At 42.8% G+C, this 18,689-nt stretch overlaps 1 protein-coding gene across 1 annotated transcript in view; it reads right to left on the reverse strand.

Annotated features, from left to right (window-relative positions):
* The window catches only part of LOC126156790 (cilia- and flagella-associated protein 100-like), a 169,030-nt gene that overhangs the window by 127,815 nt on the left and 22,526 nt on the right, over window positions 1–18,689 (reverse strand). The window contains exon 2 of the mRNA XM_049916332.1: window positions 6,835–7,013. Coding sequence (XP_049772289.1) covers window positions 6,835–7,013 — 179 coding nt within the window. The remainder of the gene's footprint in view (window positions 1–6,834; window positions 7,014–18,689) is intronic.

Here is an 18,689-nt window from a genome sequence, read left to right on the forward strand (position 1 = left end):
TCGGTAAAAAGGTGGTAGGGGAACGCCCCCACTCTTGGTGATACGAGCGTAGCTAGGGATAGCTGGAGACACAGGGACTGAACAATGAAATGGCCTGGGGAGTGTTGACGTGATCGGACGTGTGTAACTGTGCTCACGCAAAAGTGATTGTGCAACAGCGAAGAGGCGAATATCGTCGCCGTTTGTGAAGTAGAACGCGACGAATGGTTGTTGAAGCCGCCTCTATGCCACTGGGGCTGATTGTAAGAGTTCCTACGCCCAGATTTTATGGCGGACGTGCAGTAGCTTATACGAGTGCTACAGCTCGTAGTTCCAGCCGCCATTAAGGGCATGAGGCGTGAAGAGCTGCGTTAGTCACATGCATCTCACCACCAGCACCGACACGTCTACCCAAGGCAAGACTGCTTGCAATTGTTAAGTCGAACTTTGTATACATGTAAAAGGAGAATACCAGTTTTCTTTTATGCAAGTGCAGAGGACAGAATATAGTAATGAGTAAAATTACGACGCATGTTGTTCATTGTAAAGTGTAGTAACCTCAAACATAGTATAGTGAAATCAGACTGAGGCCACCATTGCCTCTTTCATTTACAATTCTTTTGGTTGTAGAATACTTTAGCGTATAAGAATGTTGAAAAGAGCAATGGTCACACCAGAATGAGTCGCCTATTTACAGTTACTTAAATATTTCTGAGCAACCTTTCAAGTAAAGTCACTTAACTAATTCTGTATCAGTGGTCCAAAGAGTAATATCCAAAATCATTAAATAAGTTGAAGGATAGAATTTTGTTAACCGAAGTTGCATAAACTGTCTTGGTAGTAATTACCAAGCCACCTCACAGAAATTGAGATAGTATTTGCTTTGTAGAATCATCTAGAATGATCAGAAATAGTAATATTCAGAATTAAGTTTAAATTCAACTCAAGCCATTTCACTTTGAAACGAGCACAAAAATTGATTTATTCTTTTGCTCCTTCAGAGCTGGCGACCGTAGTTATAAGTATTTTCAGGAGGATTCGACGGTAAGTCTGCTGCTCTCGTCGTGCTGATAGGATTATCCACTGCTGCTAGCAGTGGTGATTGGATACATAAGCTCACTACCAAGTTAAGTGGGTCAGGTAGGCAGTGTTACCGTGTGAACTGTAGGGCACTGTAGGCCGTGGATCGAACCCGTTCAATCATCACAGCTCTTAGGGAAATAGTCCGGTTAGGAGTGTACTAATCATTAGGTAAATACTGGCGAGTAACGGTCAAAAATGTATACGCAAGTGAATTCAGCAAGGTCCACGTAGCACCTAGTTAATGTGGTGCAATGGCGAGGGTAGGAGTGGAGTAAAAGTGAGCTGAGCTTGTGGCAGCTGTGCTGGATTCAAATATTAACTACGTGAATTCACTACTGCCTCTTACCATTGGGACTGAGCTATTTACAGTTAAAATACGTAGCAGTAAGCGCAAAGGCGTGACAGCTACAAGTCCGTATTGGTTTTATACATACGGAATTGGGAAGTGGGTCATTCCGTTAGTGGAGGGGGTTAAAACAACCGAGTCAGTGGAGAACAAACCCCATTTACTGATGGAAAGATTCAGCGGTTCGGTCGCAAAGTCTTTTAATGCTTCACACAAAATTCCGAAATTTCTTCGTCAACAACTCGCAATGGAGGTATAATGGAGCATATTATTTTTTCTTTCTACGCTCTTCTCCTTTTATGCATGTGAACGATATATACACAAAGCCAAAGGTAAATTAACCAGTTGCTTCGTGGCAGAGATAATGTTTTGAAAAGAGATACGCTCTTCAATTGATTAACTTCTGTATCTTCACCTGTTTGTTTCTATAATTGGTTCCCAGTGGACATATGACGAGATCCGTCATACCAGATTGGTTTAAAAAGGGGTATTTCAAACGTACATTAAGGGTATACGGAATGAGTTTTTCGATGAAAAAAATCGATTTTTGGGTAAATGCATTTTCGAAAAATTTAGACTCTCCCGTTTAATACCATGTGTAAAATATTTGGATGACGTGAAGAGAACTATTTTAAATAATTTTTTAAAATAATTTCGACACACGATGTTCCGTACCTTGTATATGAGACGCGAAATATACCTGATATAGACAGCCTTACCAGAGATATAATTGAGCACAAGAGAGTTAGCTTTTCTGTTGGCTACACTGCTAGACATTTGACAATAGATTCTGCACCATTTGTATTGTTTCCTTTGTGAGTACATCCATGTCATTGTTGTGAAAGTCGTATGTGGAGAAGTCACTGAGTTTTCTTTCCTTCAACATGCCAAGACCTAGTCTGAAGCTATTTAGAAAGCGTGTATATTGGCGCAAGAAAGTAAAGTGTACTAAAAATTCGTCTGATTCATCTTCATCAGTATCTGATGTCCCAGTAGCGACTAACCTCAACACTGGTAGTGATACATTAAGTGATGCTGCTGCAACTACACTGGAAAGTGCTTCAAGAAGAAAACTAGCTGGAATTGAAGAAGAATACAAGAAACTAAATGCTGGGACTACAAAATATGAGGTAATTAACGTCTCTTTGTTATCAAACGTTTTGGATGTGTGCTGCAAACAATGTGGAAAATGTGGTGTTTCATTGAAAACAAACTTACATGTAGGACTTGCTTGTGAATTAGAGTGAATGTGCAGTTATTGCAAACACAGTGTTACTTTCTTCAATTCCTCACATGTTACTGCAGATACAGGTAAACTATACAATATAAACATTAGACTGATTTATGGATTACGGTGTATAGGAAAGGGCAGGGCTGCAGGTGCCATGTTGTGTGGTGTGATGAACCTCCCTCCTCCACCTTCAAAATTTAACAAACACATAATTGCAATAGGCTCTGCTGTAGAAGATGTGGCACAGGAAAACATGAAAGATGCTGTTGAGGAAGCAGTTGTTGAAAATAATAATAGCAGAGACTTGTCCATAGCTTTTGATGGAAGCTGGCAGAAGAGAGGCCACACATCTCTGAATGGTGTAGTAACAGCTACAAGTGTGGACACTGGTAAGGTAGTTGATGTGGCAATACTTTCCAAGCATTGCAGATGCAAGGCGAAAATGAAAAATAAACATGAAGAGGAGTGCATGGCAAATTACTATGGGTCAAGTGGTGGTATGGAAGTTGCTGGTGTAACAAGTATTTATCAACGCTCAGTAAAATGGTACAACGTTAGATACATAAATTATCTTGGAGATGGTGACTCAACGGCTTTCAAAGAAATTGAGGAACCGAGACCCTATGGTAACAATGTGAAAATTTCCAAACTGGAGTGTGTTGGTCATGTTCAGAAAAGGATGGGATCAAGACTACGATGGCTCAAGGCTAGCATGAAAGGCAAGAAATTGAGCGATGGAAAAATAGACTGACAGATGCTACAATAGATCATATTCAGAAGTGCTATGGTCTATCAATAAGACAGAATACAGCAGATGCAGAATTAATGAGAAGAGCAGTCTGGTCTCTGTTTTTTCATACAGCTTCAAACAATGAGAATCCCCAACATGGGCTATGTCCAAAAGGAGACGATAGTTGGTGCAAGTGCAACAGAGGCAAGTTAACTAAGAAACAATACAATCACCTGCCACCTGCCATAATGGATGAAATAAAACCAATATTCCGAGACCTCGCAGATATTAGTCTACTAAAGAAATGTCTTCATGGCCGGACTCAAAATCCAAATTAGTGTGTGAACCATGTGATATGGAATATACTACCTAAAACTGTGTTTGTGGGTATAAACACACTTCACTTTGGCGTTTATGATGCTGTTTCATCATTCAATCACGGCAATATAACAAAGTGCAAAGTTCTGCAGAAGCTGGGGCTCTATGTAGGACTACGAACTGCCGCAGCTATGCTTTGTTTGGAAAGGAACGGCTCAGGTCTTCAGATAATGCCATAAAAGTATATTCAAAGATGGCTAGACAGCATAGCAGAGCCATCAAGAGGAAGCTGTTGGACGATTCTGATGATACAAGCTACGGAGCAGGCTTGTACTGAAGTAAAAACTTTGAAGCTAATTTCTCGTAACTTTAGTTTTTTTTGTGTATAAGGTACATTTTCTCAGGGCCTATTTAGAGTAGAAAGATGAAATTTTCTGTAGTTGTTCCTTAAGACCTTCTAATATATCTGAATTAAAAGATATGTGGAATTATTTTGTATTAATGGATGTAAATTTTAAAATACTTGTTAAAATGTATAACTTTTTTATAACATATACAAAAATAAAATATCTATACATTATTTTTTCAAAATTAATAATTCAGCATAAAAGCAGAACATATCTCTGCGTTCTGTGAAAAAAACAAGAGTATCGTCCAAATAACAAATGAGAAAATGTTCCCAACTTTTAGCTCAATTTAACATTGAAAGCATAGGGCGTTCCGTATACCCTTAAATGTGTTAGAAAAAGTTACTAGGAAACTAAAGTTTTATTTGTGTATTCACATCGACCGCACTCATCCGTTCATCATTTCGGCCACGCCGAGAATCCTGCATCTGCAGGTTCAGAGCAGATAAAAGGAATTTGCGAGAGCAGCGGAGGAGCAATCCTGCATTGGAATTGTTATAATCAGTACTACACACAATGGAATCAATGTGAAGAAGTACGTAACTTAAATGATGAATATCGATCTTAAATATATTGACACTGAAGATCTGTTGATATTAGTAGTAGTTAAAGTACATCCCGGATAAGTGCAACTTTCAATTTCTTTCAGTTATTCTTCCCAATTAATTTTGTTTATTATTCAAGCAGCAATTATTAATCAGCTTCCTTTATTTGCCTGCCCGCCTATTTTGCCTCTATTCAAGGGCCCACCAGCGTGAATGGCTACAAATTGTGATAGCTGGGACCTTAATCTACACTACTGGCCATTAAAATTGCTACACCGAGAAGGAATGCAGATAGTAAACGGGTATTCATTGGACTAATATATTATACTGGAACGGACATGTGATTACATTTTCACGCAATTTGGGTGCATAGATCCTGAGAGTGGCGGCGCGGTTCTGGCGCTGCAGTCTGGAACCGCGAGACCGCTACGGTCGCAGGTTCGAATCCTGCCTCGGGCATGGATGTGTGTGATGTCCTTAGGTTATTTAGGTTTAACTAGTTCTAAGTTCTAGGGGACTAATGACCTCAGCAGTTGAGTCCCATAGTGCTCAGAGCCATTTGAACCATTTTTTAGATCCTGAGAAATCAGTACCCAGAACAACCACCTCTGACCGTAATAACGGCCTTGATACGCCTGGGCTTTGAGTCAAACAGAGCTTGGATAGCGTGTACAGGTACAGCTGCCCATGCAGCTTCAACACGGTACCACAGTTCATTAAGAGTAGTGACTGGCGTATTGTGACCAGCCAGTTGCTCGGCCACGATTGACCAGACGTTTTCAACTGGTGAGAGATCTGGAGAATGTGCTGGCCAGGGCAGCAGTCGAACATTTTCTGTATCCAAAAAGGCCCGCACAGGACCTGCAAGATGCGGTCGTGCATTATCCTGCTGAAGTGTAGGGTTTCGCAGCAATCGAATGAAGGTTAGAGCCACGGGTCGTAACACATCTGAAATGTAACGTCCACTGTTCAAAGTGCCGTCGATGCGAACAAGAGGTGACCGAGACGTGTAACCAATGGCACCCCATACCATCACGCCGGGTGATACGCCAGTATGGCGATGACGAATATACGCTTCCAATGAGCGTTTACCACGATGTCGCCAAACACGGATGTGACCATCATGATGCTGTAAACAGAACCTGGATTCATCCGAAAAAATGACGTTTTGCCATTCGTGCACCCAGGTTCGTCGTTGAGTACACCATCGCAGGCGCTCCTGTCTGTGATGCAGCGTCTAGGGTAACTGCAGCCATGGTCTCCGAGTTGATAGTCCATGCTGCTGCAAACGTCGTCGAAATGTTCGTGTAGATGGTTGTTGTCTTGCAAACGTCCCCATCTGTTGACTCAGGGATCGAGACGTGGCTGCACGATCCATTACAGCCATGCGGATAAGATGCCTGTAGTCTCGACTGCTAGCGATACGAGACCGTTGGGATCCAGCACGGCGTTCCGTATTACCCTCCTGAATCCACCGATTCCATATTATGCAGACAGTCATTGGATCTCGACCAACGCGAGCAGCAGTGTCGCGATACGATAAACCGCAATCGCGATAGGCTACAACCCGACCTTTATCAAAGTCGGAAACGTGGTGGTACGCATTTCTCCTCTTTACACGAGGCATCACAACAACATTTCACCAGGCAACGCCGGTCAACTGCTGTTTGTGTTTGAGAAATCGGTTGGAAACTTTCCTCATGTCAGCACGTCGTAGGTGTCGCCACCGGCGCCAACCTTCTGTGAATGCTCTGAAAAGCTAATCATTTGCATGTCACAGCATCTTCTTCCTGTCGGTTCAATTTCGCGTCTGTAGCACGTCATCTTCGTTGTGTAGCTACTTTATTGGCCAGTAGTGTAGATCACTGTATAGATGGTTTCAATGCTGGGGACCACTTCTTGTCAGAATGTGTTCAAGAATTCTGCAGGAAATAGATGTTATAATATTGGTCATTAATTATAAGGGTGCGTCCTTTTACCTTTCTTATATGCAGGAGTCCAGTCACTTGGGACTTTCCGCTGGTGCAGATGTAAATGCAATCTAATTCGTGCCAAAGAAAATCACTCCTATATTGCTTCCTAAGGTGGACCGACACGCCATGAAACAAGCGGTCATGAGTTTTCGGCTGCAGAGAGTACGAAAACGTCAGTATATTGCGTACGAGTGGGGGAGTGAGTTGAAGGGCTGGACTTACTTCATGGCGGCGCGCTGCATGGTGCAGAACTCGGCGGGCCGCAGGGGGTGCGCGCCGCCTGCGGGGGCGGCCCCCCTCTTGGCCCCCAGCCTGCGCGGCGCCGCCTCGTCGGACGGCTTCTTGCGGCGGCCCTGCTGCACCGCCGGCCGCTCGCGGCGTGCGCGCGACTCCACCGCATTCTGCGGAAACCAGCCGCACGCCTCAGCAGAGACAACACAAGCATCTGCAGCGTGTCCCAGATACGGAGTAAACAGAATTATAGCTCGCTGACGTGAACACACTTCCGTGTTTGAAAAGCAACTTTATTGACAGTCTCTTCGGGTATGCTGCCGTATCCTAAAATCAACTTGACTCGATATTTCGGCGATCCACCTGGTCGCCATCTTCAGGAAATGCTGCTTCTGCTGATGAGCGGCACTCATCAGCAGAAGCAGCATTTCCTGAAGATGGCGACAGTGGGATCGCCGAAATATCGAGTCAAGTTGATTTTAAGATCCGGCAGCAAACCTGAAGAGACTTTCAAGACTTATTACGCCGGGAAAGCCTACGTAATCACAAGCAACTTTGTTGATTGCGAAGGACCACTAACTTCTGGCTTTAGTTAAACACTTTCAAACACCATCTCCTATCTAAAGGGCTGCCGATTTGACACATCATCCTCACGGTGGCTGCCGACCGACTCCTCGATTTCACGAGGTGCAGAATACTTCACGAAATTATGAGGGGCAGTCAAATGAAAACTGAACACCCGCCACATCGGGACTTTAGAATGGTTCCATTCCAGAATAATCACCGCAGACGTTAAGCCATTCATCCCACTGGGAGACGGGAACAGGACTAGCAAACAGGCGCGGCCAGGAAATCAAATGCTACATTATGACGACGTCCTTTCTCACATCATTACAAGAGGCAGGTTCCGTGTCAACACCTCCATTTGTACACATGGGCTTCGAAGCTGAGGAAAAGGCCTCTTGTGAGTAGTGTATTGTATAGTGATTAAAATTCTTCTGGGTACTATGCAGCGTCATTCCTAGAAACTGACAACAATAATAAACTAAAACCGACGTTTCGGCCGAATTGCAACGGCCTTCCTCAGGGCACGACTGGTTTTGCATTGGGATAGGTGCTTCTATTTATTACAGACTATCGATGTCTGACGTCACGGTTGTAAAACTTTTAATTAGCTCTCTAATATGATTGGCTAGTCATGACGTAAGGGAAGATGGAAAGAAAGAGGCTATTCGTGGATATCCATGTCGTCAACGATTCCAGTGGTACACTTACCATATGTAAAAGGCGTCAGTGAACGGCTAAGCAACTTCCTCCGCCGACGAGGTTTCAAACCGATTTTTCGAAGCAGTCACAGGATCCGTGTTTACGAACTACGGTGTGAGTGTGGAGCTGCCTACATAGGAGAAACAGGGAGACCTGTTAGCTTACGAGTAGCAGAACACGAACGCTCTGTGCGATTACAACAACATAATAAATCGGCGATAGGGAACACCACCGTGACTATGGACAACCTATCAGGTTCCAGGAAGCCCGAGTACTGGCGGAAGAACCGTGGATGCGAGAACGCAAAATACGGGAGGCGATCGAAATTATTAAGCAGCCTGACATCAACAGAGAAGATGGCTACATACTCCCAGCGTCCTGGCTGCCGGCCATCCCAGTCCAACGGGCCGCGAGCGACCGCGGGGCAGAAGCTACACGGGACACGGACGTATCTACACAAACGGCTGTAGAGCAACTCTCAGTAAACTTCCGCGCACACCAGGAGGAAAACTTGTCGACCAGAAGCCGAACGCTGATTGGCGGACAGCTACCAATCGTTGACGACATGGATATCCACGAATAGCCTCTTTCTTTCCATCTTCCCTTACATCATGACTAGCCAATCATATTAGAGGGCCAATTAAAAGTTTTACAACAGTGACATCAGACATCGATAGTCCGTAATAAACAGAAGCACCTATCCCCATGCAAAACCAGTCGTGCCCTGAGAAAGGCAGTTGCAATTCGGCCGAAACGTCGGTTTTAGTTTATTATTGTTGTCAGTTTTTAGCAATGACGCGGCAAAATACACAGAAGAATTTTAATCACTATGACACCGGCCGCGGGAGCCTACGTTCTTATATTGTATTGTATTCTTACACCATTTCGCTGTTTTAGCTATGAAGTCATCGCTGGTGTGCGTCCACACACACAGTAAACAACGGGTCGTATGGATAAAACGGAGAATGTACTTCATTCTCGGAGGACATACATTTACATGAAATTCCGAGTCGGAGAATATGCTTCATCTGAGAATGTCCTCAGCTTGAGTTAAAAGAGGGTAGAAATTGCTCAACGTGAAGATTCACCGATTCCGTATGAATATGACTAGAGAAGCTTTTCACAAGCGGATTACATTCTCCGGTTTTTTTTTTTTTTTTTTTTTTTTTTTTTAAGTGAGCTCTGTACCATACTCCAAGCTCAGTGTAAGTTCTGTTGAGGTTAAGTTCTTCCCAGTTTTATCAGTGAAAATGGCTGTGTTTATATTACTCGGAAGATAAAAAAAAAATCAACGTAGCCCTAAGAAATACTGAAGGGAGAAACTGTAGAAGTTTACACAGGTTTAGCGACAAAAACATTGTAAGCATAGACTTCCGTGGCCGTTGTCATAGTCAATAAAATTCTTCTATTTATATGACCTCATTGTGAATGTGTAAAATTTTCTAACGCATCGGCCTCGGCCCCTGTTATAATTGGCCTTCGGTTGTGAGGTACCAGGTACATCTACATCTACATGGTTACTCTGCAATTCACACTTAAAGTGCCTGGCAGAGAGTTCATCGAACCATTTTCATACTACTTCTCTACCATTCCACTCTCGAATGGCGCTTGGGAAAAAGGAACAGCTAAATATTTCCGTTCGAGCTCTGATTACTCTTATTTTATTATGAAGATCATTTCTCCCTAAGTAGGTGGATGTCAACAAAATATTTTCGCATTCGGAAGAGAAAGTTGGTGATTCACAAAATGGTTCAAATGGCTCTGAGCACTATGGGACTTAACTTCTGAGGTCATCAGTCCACTACACCTTAGAACAACTTAAACCTAACTAACCTAAGGACATCACGCACATCTGTTGCAAGAAAGGCAAAAGAACGAGTCAGACAACATTCTGCGTGTACTTAGTGCTGGTTAGCGTTCCCTCCAGAAATAACAGAGGTGAACGAGTGTTGTAGCTTATCACCCCTCAACCATAAGGCCTGGGACAGGATCGGTGTGTACTGGACGAATAGACTCTACGAGACAAGGCTCACCAGGACTACGTCGTGCACGCCAACGAGCATCACTTGCGTCCAGGCAGAATCTGGTTTCTTCGCTGGAGACAACGGCGCGCCATTCCGTCTTCAATTGATCCTATGACGGCACCAGTCGAGACGTGCATGTCGATGCTATGGCGCGATTGGAAGACGGACTAGAGGTGGAATGCCTGTAGTCCCACTGCTAATAACCGGATCGCAACAGTTCGTGTTGACACGTCTGGGATCACAAGTCCTCTTATCTGTTCAAAATGGTTCAAATGGCTCTGAGCACTATGGGACTTAACATCTGTGGTCATCAGTCCCCTAGAACTTAGAACTACTTAAACCTAACTAACCTAAGGACATCACACACATCCATGCCCGAGGCAGGATTCGAACCTGCGACCGTAGCAGTCGCGCGGTTCCGGACTGAGCGCCTAGAACCGCTAGACCACCGCGGCCGGCTCCTCTTATCTGTGCTGTGCTAGCGGTTCAATCTGCCACTGCTGCCCTTACAATATGGCAATCTCTGTGGGCATCTGTGCTGCGTGTAGGCCTACGCCAGGACATCGTGTATGGGTGTGAGAATGTTCACTTGACAACTGATAACTGTGTCGTTGCACAACTGACGCAGCACGTCCAACTTGTGTGGTAGTTATCCGAAAGGACCATTCCGCCACTCAGAAGGCCACAATTCGATCCCTTTCAAACTCGCTCAGTTGGCTGTAAGAAGCACCAGTGCGTCCCCGTGGCATGGTCGCCTGCTTACTTCACACGGTTGCACCAGACTGAACCTTCTCTCTGTGAATATTCCCTATTGAAGGATAGACTTGGATGGCGTTCTGGTAGCTATGGGACTATGCAGAGCGATTATACACTACTGGCCATTAAATTTGCTACACCAAAAGGAAATGCAGATCATAAACGGGTATTCATTGGACAAATATATTATACTAGAACAGACATGTGATTACATTTTCACGCAATTTGGGTGCATAGAGCCTGAGAAATCAGTACCCAGAACAACCACCTGTAGCCGTAATAATGGCCTTGATACGCCTGGGCATTGAGTCAAACAGACCTTGGATGGCGTGTACAGGTACAGCTGCCCATGCAGCTTCAACACGATACCACAGTTCATCAATAATAGTGACTGGCGTATTGTGACGAGCCAGTTTCTCGGTCACCATTGACCAGACGTTTTCAATTGGTGAGAGATCTGGAGAATGTGCTGGCCAGGGCAGCAGTCGAACATTTTCTGTATCCAGAAAGGCCCACACAGGACCTGCAATATTCGGTCGTGCATTATCCTGCTGAAATGTAGGGTTTCGCAGAGATCGAATGAAGGGTAGAGCCACGGGTCGTAACACATCTGAAATGTAACGTCCACTGTTCAAAGTGCCGTCGATGCGAACAAGAGGTGACCGACACGTGTAACCAATGGAACCCCATACGATGACGCCGCGTGATACGCCAATATGGCGATGACGAATACACGCTTCCAATGTGCGTTCATCGCGATGTCGCCAAACACGGATGCGACCATCACGATGCTGTAAACAGAACCTGGATTCATCCGAAAAAATTACGTCTTGCCATTCGTGCACCCAGGTTCGTCGTTGAGTACACCATCGCAGGCGCTCCTGTCTGTGATGCAGCGTCAAGGGTAACCGCAGCCATGGTCTCCGAGCTGATAGTCCATGCTGCTGCAAACGTCGTCGAACTGTTCGTGCAGACGGTTGTTGTCTTGCAAACGTCCCCATCTGCTGACTCAGGGATCGAGACATGGCTGCACGATCCGTTACAACCATGTGGATAAGATGCCTGTCATCTCGACTACTAGTCATACGAGGCCGTTGGGATCCAGCACGGCGTTCCGTATTACCCTCCTGAATCCATCGATTCCATATTCTGCTAACACTCATTGGATCTCGTCCAACGCGAGCAGCGGTGTCGCGATACGATAAACCGCAATCGCAATAGGCTACAATCCGACCTTTATCAAAGTCGGAAACGTTATGGTACGCATTTTTCCTCCTAACACGAGGCTTCACAACAACGTTTCACCAGGGAACGCCGGTCAACTGCTGTTTGTGTATGAGAAATCGGTTGGAAACTTTCCTCATGTCAGCACGTTGTAGGTGTCACCACCGGCGCTAATCATTTGCATATCACAGCATCTTCTTCCTGTCGGTTAAATTTCGCGTCTGTAGCATGTCATCATCGTGATGTAGCAATTTTAATGGCCAGTAGTGTAATTAAACATTCGCTTCTTGAGTTTTTCGAACGGCGGACCATGGAAATTTCAACTGTCATGACACAGCTCGTACACTGCTTGAAGATCGCACATTGCGTCCAGCATTCTCAGTCATGGCAAAAAACTTCTTCAGCAATTTGTGGCGCAATCGGCTGTCGGCCTCTCCCAGGATCAATCCCCATCACCAGTTACTTCGAACTTCCGATTCATGTTCTTCAACCCTGTTTTGGAAGAGGACCTCTTCGTATCCATTTAATGGTTCGATACTCGCGAGAAGCAGCGGCGCTGTTGCTGTTGTAATAAAATAGCTTTACGAGTAAAGCCGTGCCCACCTTGTGCACGCCCATGTAGACTGACTGCAACTGTGATTCACACTCACGCTTATGTTTCAACTTTTCGTCGCCGTACTAGTACCAGCGCTTAACGGCAAGTCATGGCACTAACACTACTAACATTGCAAATCCTGCAGCAAACAGTCTGAACATCATTCCTACGATGTTTAGTACCCGTACAGCTAATAGTTTTCCGTCTACTATGACTCAAGTAGTGAAAGTTTAATTGGAACCACCGTGTACTTGACTCGCGAACGGACCATTATGCGTCATACTAAACCAAAATTATCTCCTGTTAGAAAACTCTGACAGGGTTCCGGTTTGGAGCAGATGAAAATGTGATGTGTTCTTAAGATTTCTTTCGCATAAGGTATTCACCTAGCATCAATAAGAAAAAGTGTCCCACATTTCGAAAATGCATTTTCGTAAATTGCTAGTAATTAAAATTGCATAGTGATTATCTTAATAATTTGTGATGCACATAAAACTACGGTCTAAATGTAGCGCAACTCTTTCAGAACACACTGATGCCAGTTCCATATTTGTACATTGAATACTTTCCCTAGTTGAGCGAGTTGACCGAAATATAAGATTACGCGTGTGTTCTGTGCCGTATGCGGTAGACGACACACACCGAGAACCTTCTCGAGGAGGAGAGGGAGGGGAGGTAGTGAGTAAGTACTCCCATGTAAGAGAATAAACTCAAAATGGCTCAAATGGCTCTAAGCACTATGGGACTTTACATCTGAGGTCATCAGTCCCGTAGAATTTAGAACTACTTAAACCTAACTAACCTAAGGACATCACACACATTCATGCCCGAGGCAGGATTCGAACCTGTGACCGTAGCAGCAGCGCGGTTCCGGATTGAAGCGCCTAGAACCGCTCGGCCACCACGGCCGGCAGAGAATAAGCTGCGAATTTTTTATTCGTACGAAACTGAGAACTTTCTCAGAACTTTGCTCTGAGAACCTTCGCCGGATAATGTTCTTTTTTTTTACTCATATGACCCAACGACACAAATAACAAGTAGGTCTAGGGATCGCTTTGGCAAAGCCCTAGCTCGTAGAACAATCCTGCTTGGGTGGAAGATACGTTCCAGGCAGTGTCAAAGACATGTCGCGTACGGGATGTCAGAAAACGCGAGAGGAAGCGAGTGCCGCCGTCCCTCTAAGTCAGCAGTCTTCTATGAAACCTAAACGCAAAAGAGCAGCTGAAATTCAAGTACGGTACCGCGATAAGAAAAATGGAAATGTCGTATGGCATTGGTGGTCGCGATATCTCACGGGGACGGTTCAGCCGCCCGTCGGACAGGGTGCTCTTCCTCCGCGCACATTGCTCCCTTCACTTGCAGGTATGTGACAGTTGCGTCGCACGTGTATTTGCAGAGTGCAGTTGTGTGTAACGGATACGTGTATAATGTAGTGTTCTGTTCGTGTTGTATGATGATGATCGTGATGATAAGAAAAGGGAAAGGGTGAAACCCGGTGTCAGCCGGCCGAAGTGGCCGAGCGGTTCTAGGCGCTACAGTCTGGAACCGCGCGACCACTACGGTCGCAGGTTCGAATCTTGCCTCGGGCATGGATGTGTGTGATGTCCTTAGGTTAGTTAGGTTTAAGTAGTTCTAAGTTCTAGAGGACTGATGACCTTGTAACACTTCCGCCCTGTCGGACGTGCGTTAGCTCAATAAAGCCTGTACTGTAATAAGTTCACGGGCTTCACCTTGTAAACAAGGATTTAGTACATAAGTTGACCGCGTGTACCTAATGGAAGCAATTCGGACTTATTCAGTCAGTAACTACAGTGATGCGTCAAGCAAATGTAAAGTACAATTACGCGTTCGCATGGACAAGAAGTACACACAGTAGATACTACCAATGATTAATAATACGGTCGCCAGCCTAATTAGGCATTGAGTGAGTTTTTCCTTGTACAAGTGGTAGCATGTACAAGCATAATGACACGTAGTAATGTTGCGTTTTATGGCAAAATTTAGAACCAGAAAGAATCTACTGAACTAAGGTTTTCTTCTTTTGTACTAATTTATACGAGCTAAAATTACACAACACCACACAGCAATGATTACTACGAGCTGCACTTTGTATATTGATCAGACTGAAATCGGGCATAGATTACCCTAGAATCAGCAATTTTGAAAACACACATACAATGTCACTATTAAAATTGGAAAAAACACTGATACACTTAGGTTTAATATAGAAATTAATTTTACTGTTCAATTCTGATCAGTACACTTCAAAATGTGCAAGAATAGGCAAGAGAAGGGGGGGGCCCTGAAACTGTTATGGTCGTTATACTGAAACTAGCAAGTCCTGAAGGTAAATTAACACTCAAAATTATCAATCTGTGGATAACTACTTTTCTTTTCTTAATTTTGAATTGATTAGTTATCATTCTTTCAGTCTCAAATGAATTAAATAACATTGCTAGCTCAATTCAAAATTTATCTTTCAATTTAATCACACTGTTGTTCTTTACTAACATCTGCGTTAACAAACATGAATTTAAACGTCTTTATAGCATAGATTAGTCTGCAGATGATTTATTACTAACTGTAAACTTTCAATTCGGGATACTCAGGTTGCACAATATGTGGTAAGGACCCTGTCTAGGTCAATGATAAGGATAAGTGACGGCTAAAGCAATTCTGGTAAAAGTCACGTTATTATTGAACAGTCAGAACAGTTTCAACACTGGTCCACACAGATACACTTCTAAAGATGAAATAAATGTTTGACCTGTGCACGTCGGTGCGGCGGATGGCGGGCAGCGAGATAGCGGGCAGCACAGCACACATACAAGCACGGCTAAGGCTCTCACTGTATCGGCACTTTCATTCTTCTTGGCGTCGTAATCTTTCCACTTTTGTGCCTAAGGATATAGCCATGCCAAGTAGTCGTCGGAATCGGCCCACCCGAGGCTTAATGGAATCCACTTTTCCTAGATAGCCTCCTCGGTACAGTACATGTTCCTTTGACCGATGCCCAACTCCGACTGTGTTTTACTGAGCCCGTTGTGCCGAACCGCGCCAGTGTGCGTTTTCCCGCGCTCGCCTGCATCCACCTTTTCCCGCGCCCCTACAGGTAGGGTATTCACCACAGGTTTTCTATTACACATATCCTAATGCACTACCTACGTATGGACCAAGTGTTTAAATTACAATTTTCACATTTTACAATAGTTTTAACATTAAATACATTTTCCTTTGGTTATCAAATCGCTTGAAATCTAACATAAATAATAACATTCATTTCAAGAGTTGTTTACAGTTTCTTTAACATGACACGAAAAGAAAAAGATCCAAAACAATATTTACATTATTTTACATAAATTCAGAAAGAAACATTTATCTAAATGCATAAAGAAAAAAAATTATTATAGGTACATTATTGTTACACATGCCCCTGTTTCCAGAAAATTTTCTTAAGTCTAAATTTTATGGGAACACTAAATTTAACAATAATACACTGGTTCTGAATCTTTACGTAAATATTCAAGAAGATTTACACTACATGTTTCCTTCCACTCACTGTATATAGGTTCATACTATTTTAACATATCAAGACCAATATCTCGTTATTTACTTAAGTGCCTTTTGCACAGTCCAACTTCCCCTTCTAACATTATTAAAATGGCAATTTAATCATTTTTTCCCAAATTCCTTAAAGAAATAATTTAAAATTCTGGAATGGAAACATTTAACTACAAAAACAAATGCATATTTCTTATACACTATAAGATAATCTGTCGATGCTCGCTTTGATTAGCAGTCCATTTCTTAACTTATTAAACAAAACACACACACAAAATTTTCAGAAAATTATTTACACATATTTGCTGCCTATTATGTGGATTTGGGCAGTCCATTTCACTTCATATTGTCACATCCTCTGGATCACATTTACAATTTTCCATCGACTATTTATCTGCCCTCATTGGTATTTGGCAGTCCTTCACATTATGGTTCATACACTGCCCATTTTCATTTTTGACAGTTCCATCTTTTATCTCTCTGAAAGCATTTATCCTTTCTTTTCAGTCCTTTCCTCCATACATTTTTATAGTTACAGCACAATTGGTAATCTGAAACTCACATAACTACATTAGTAAACTTTCAATGGTATACAGATATTTACAAAGAATAGTTACATTTGAAACAATTTGGGTTCAGCATAAGATACAGCACAATTACTCGTTTCTGGGAACATACAGTTTCAGATCCACTATATTTCTTACACCTAAAGGTTTTTGGATTTTGGGTAGATTAGGTAGTAAGCATTCTCGTGTGGAATGTTCTGTATTATATAGGGTCCATTATAAATATATTTAAATTTTGAAATCTCATGGTTTAGTTCACTAGATTTTTCGTGGGTTTTTAAAAGAACATGATCTCCAACTTTAAATTTTGAAACCTTTAGATTTTTATCGTGTCTTCTAGATCTAGTTTCGGCTTTTTGCTTTGCCCTTTTTATTACCAATTCTTTCTTTTGATTCAATCCCAAACTTGTACAACGTGGAAACTCTAATTTTTCTTCAATTAAACTTTTACTACTTTTACCTAACAAAATTTCTTCCGGTGGGAACCCTGTAGTTTCATGATATAATGTGTTCATGACATTCTCAAAATCCGATATGAATCTGCCCCAGGCTCTATGATCGTGACTGCAGTATGTTCTACACAATCTCCCGACTTCGCGCATGTACCTTTCAACCGGATTGCTTGCAGGATGGTAGGCTGCAGTATATTTAACCTCCACACCATTTTTCTCCATTCCCTCTTTCCAAATTTTGGATATGAACTGGGGTCCATTGTCCGATAGTACTGCCTTGGGTTTCCCGATGGTCCTGAAGTATTCGACCATTCTACTAAATACAGCTTTTGCTGTGGCCTTTTTCAAGGGCTATAGTTTCACAAATTTAGAAAATACTTCCAAAATCACCAAAATATATGCACAATTTCCCGAAGTTTTTGGGAGGGGACCATATAAATCTACCCATAATAAGGCTAGGGTGTCTTCAGGCAATGTACTTTGCATTGGTCCCCTACTAGTTCTGTTCGGTACTTTGGTCTTTTGACAGACATCACATGACTTAATCCGTTCCTTTACCTTCTTACTTATACTACCAGTAATCACTATTACATTATTCAATTTATCCAAACATTTCTTCGGCCCACTATGCCCCAATGCTAAATGAAAATAATCTATGACATCAGTATCAAACTGGTTTGGCCAACATACCCTCCATTCCTCAGTAACTAAATCTTTCCTCCTATATAAAATGCCTTTATAAATTTTGTAATATTTCTTAATTTGAGGATACTGCACACTGTCAAAATTTACCTTCACTGATTTCCAGGTTGAATCCTCATTCTGATGGTACCTCATATTTTTACATATCTGCTCAATTTTCCTATTTCCTGAAATCTCTTTCATATACCTTATCTGAAAAGTACCCTCTTCCCCATTTTCATTGGGCACTTCACTCATACCATTAGGCAATCGAGATAAGGCATCTGCCACATAATTCTCAGTACCTTTAACATAGCAAATATCGTAATCAAATTGCTGCAGGTACAAAGCCCAGCGAGTTAACCTCCCATTAAGTAAACGGCAATCTTTAAGAAAAGTCAAAGCTTTGTGGTCGGTATGTATAATGAGCTTATGGCCCCACAGATAATTTCTAAATTTCTTTAGCCCCCATATAATGGCTAAAGCTTCCTTTTCCGAAATAGTGTAATTTCTCTCGTATCTTGTTAGGGTTCTACTGGCAAATGCGATAGTCCGGTGTTCGATTTCTTTGCCCTCACAGATTTCTTGGAACACTTCTATGCCAATTCCATAAGCACTGCTGTCAGTACTCATATGGAAAGGTTTTGACAGTATGGGGTGATGCAAAATATGGTCATTCAAAAGTTCCCTTTTTAAGTTTTCAAAATCTCTCATGCATTCT

The sequence above is a fragment of the Schistocerca cancellata genome, chromosome 2 (genome assembly GCF_023864275.1).
Source record: "Schistocerca cancellata isolate TAMUIC-IGC-003103 chromosome 2, iqSchCanc2.1, whole genome shotgun sequence".
Classification (NCBI taxonomy): Eukaryota; Metazoa; Arthropoda; class Insecta; order Orthoptera; family Acrididae; genus Schistocerca; species Schistocerca cancellata.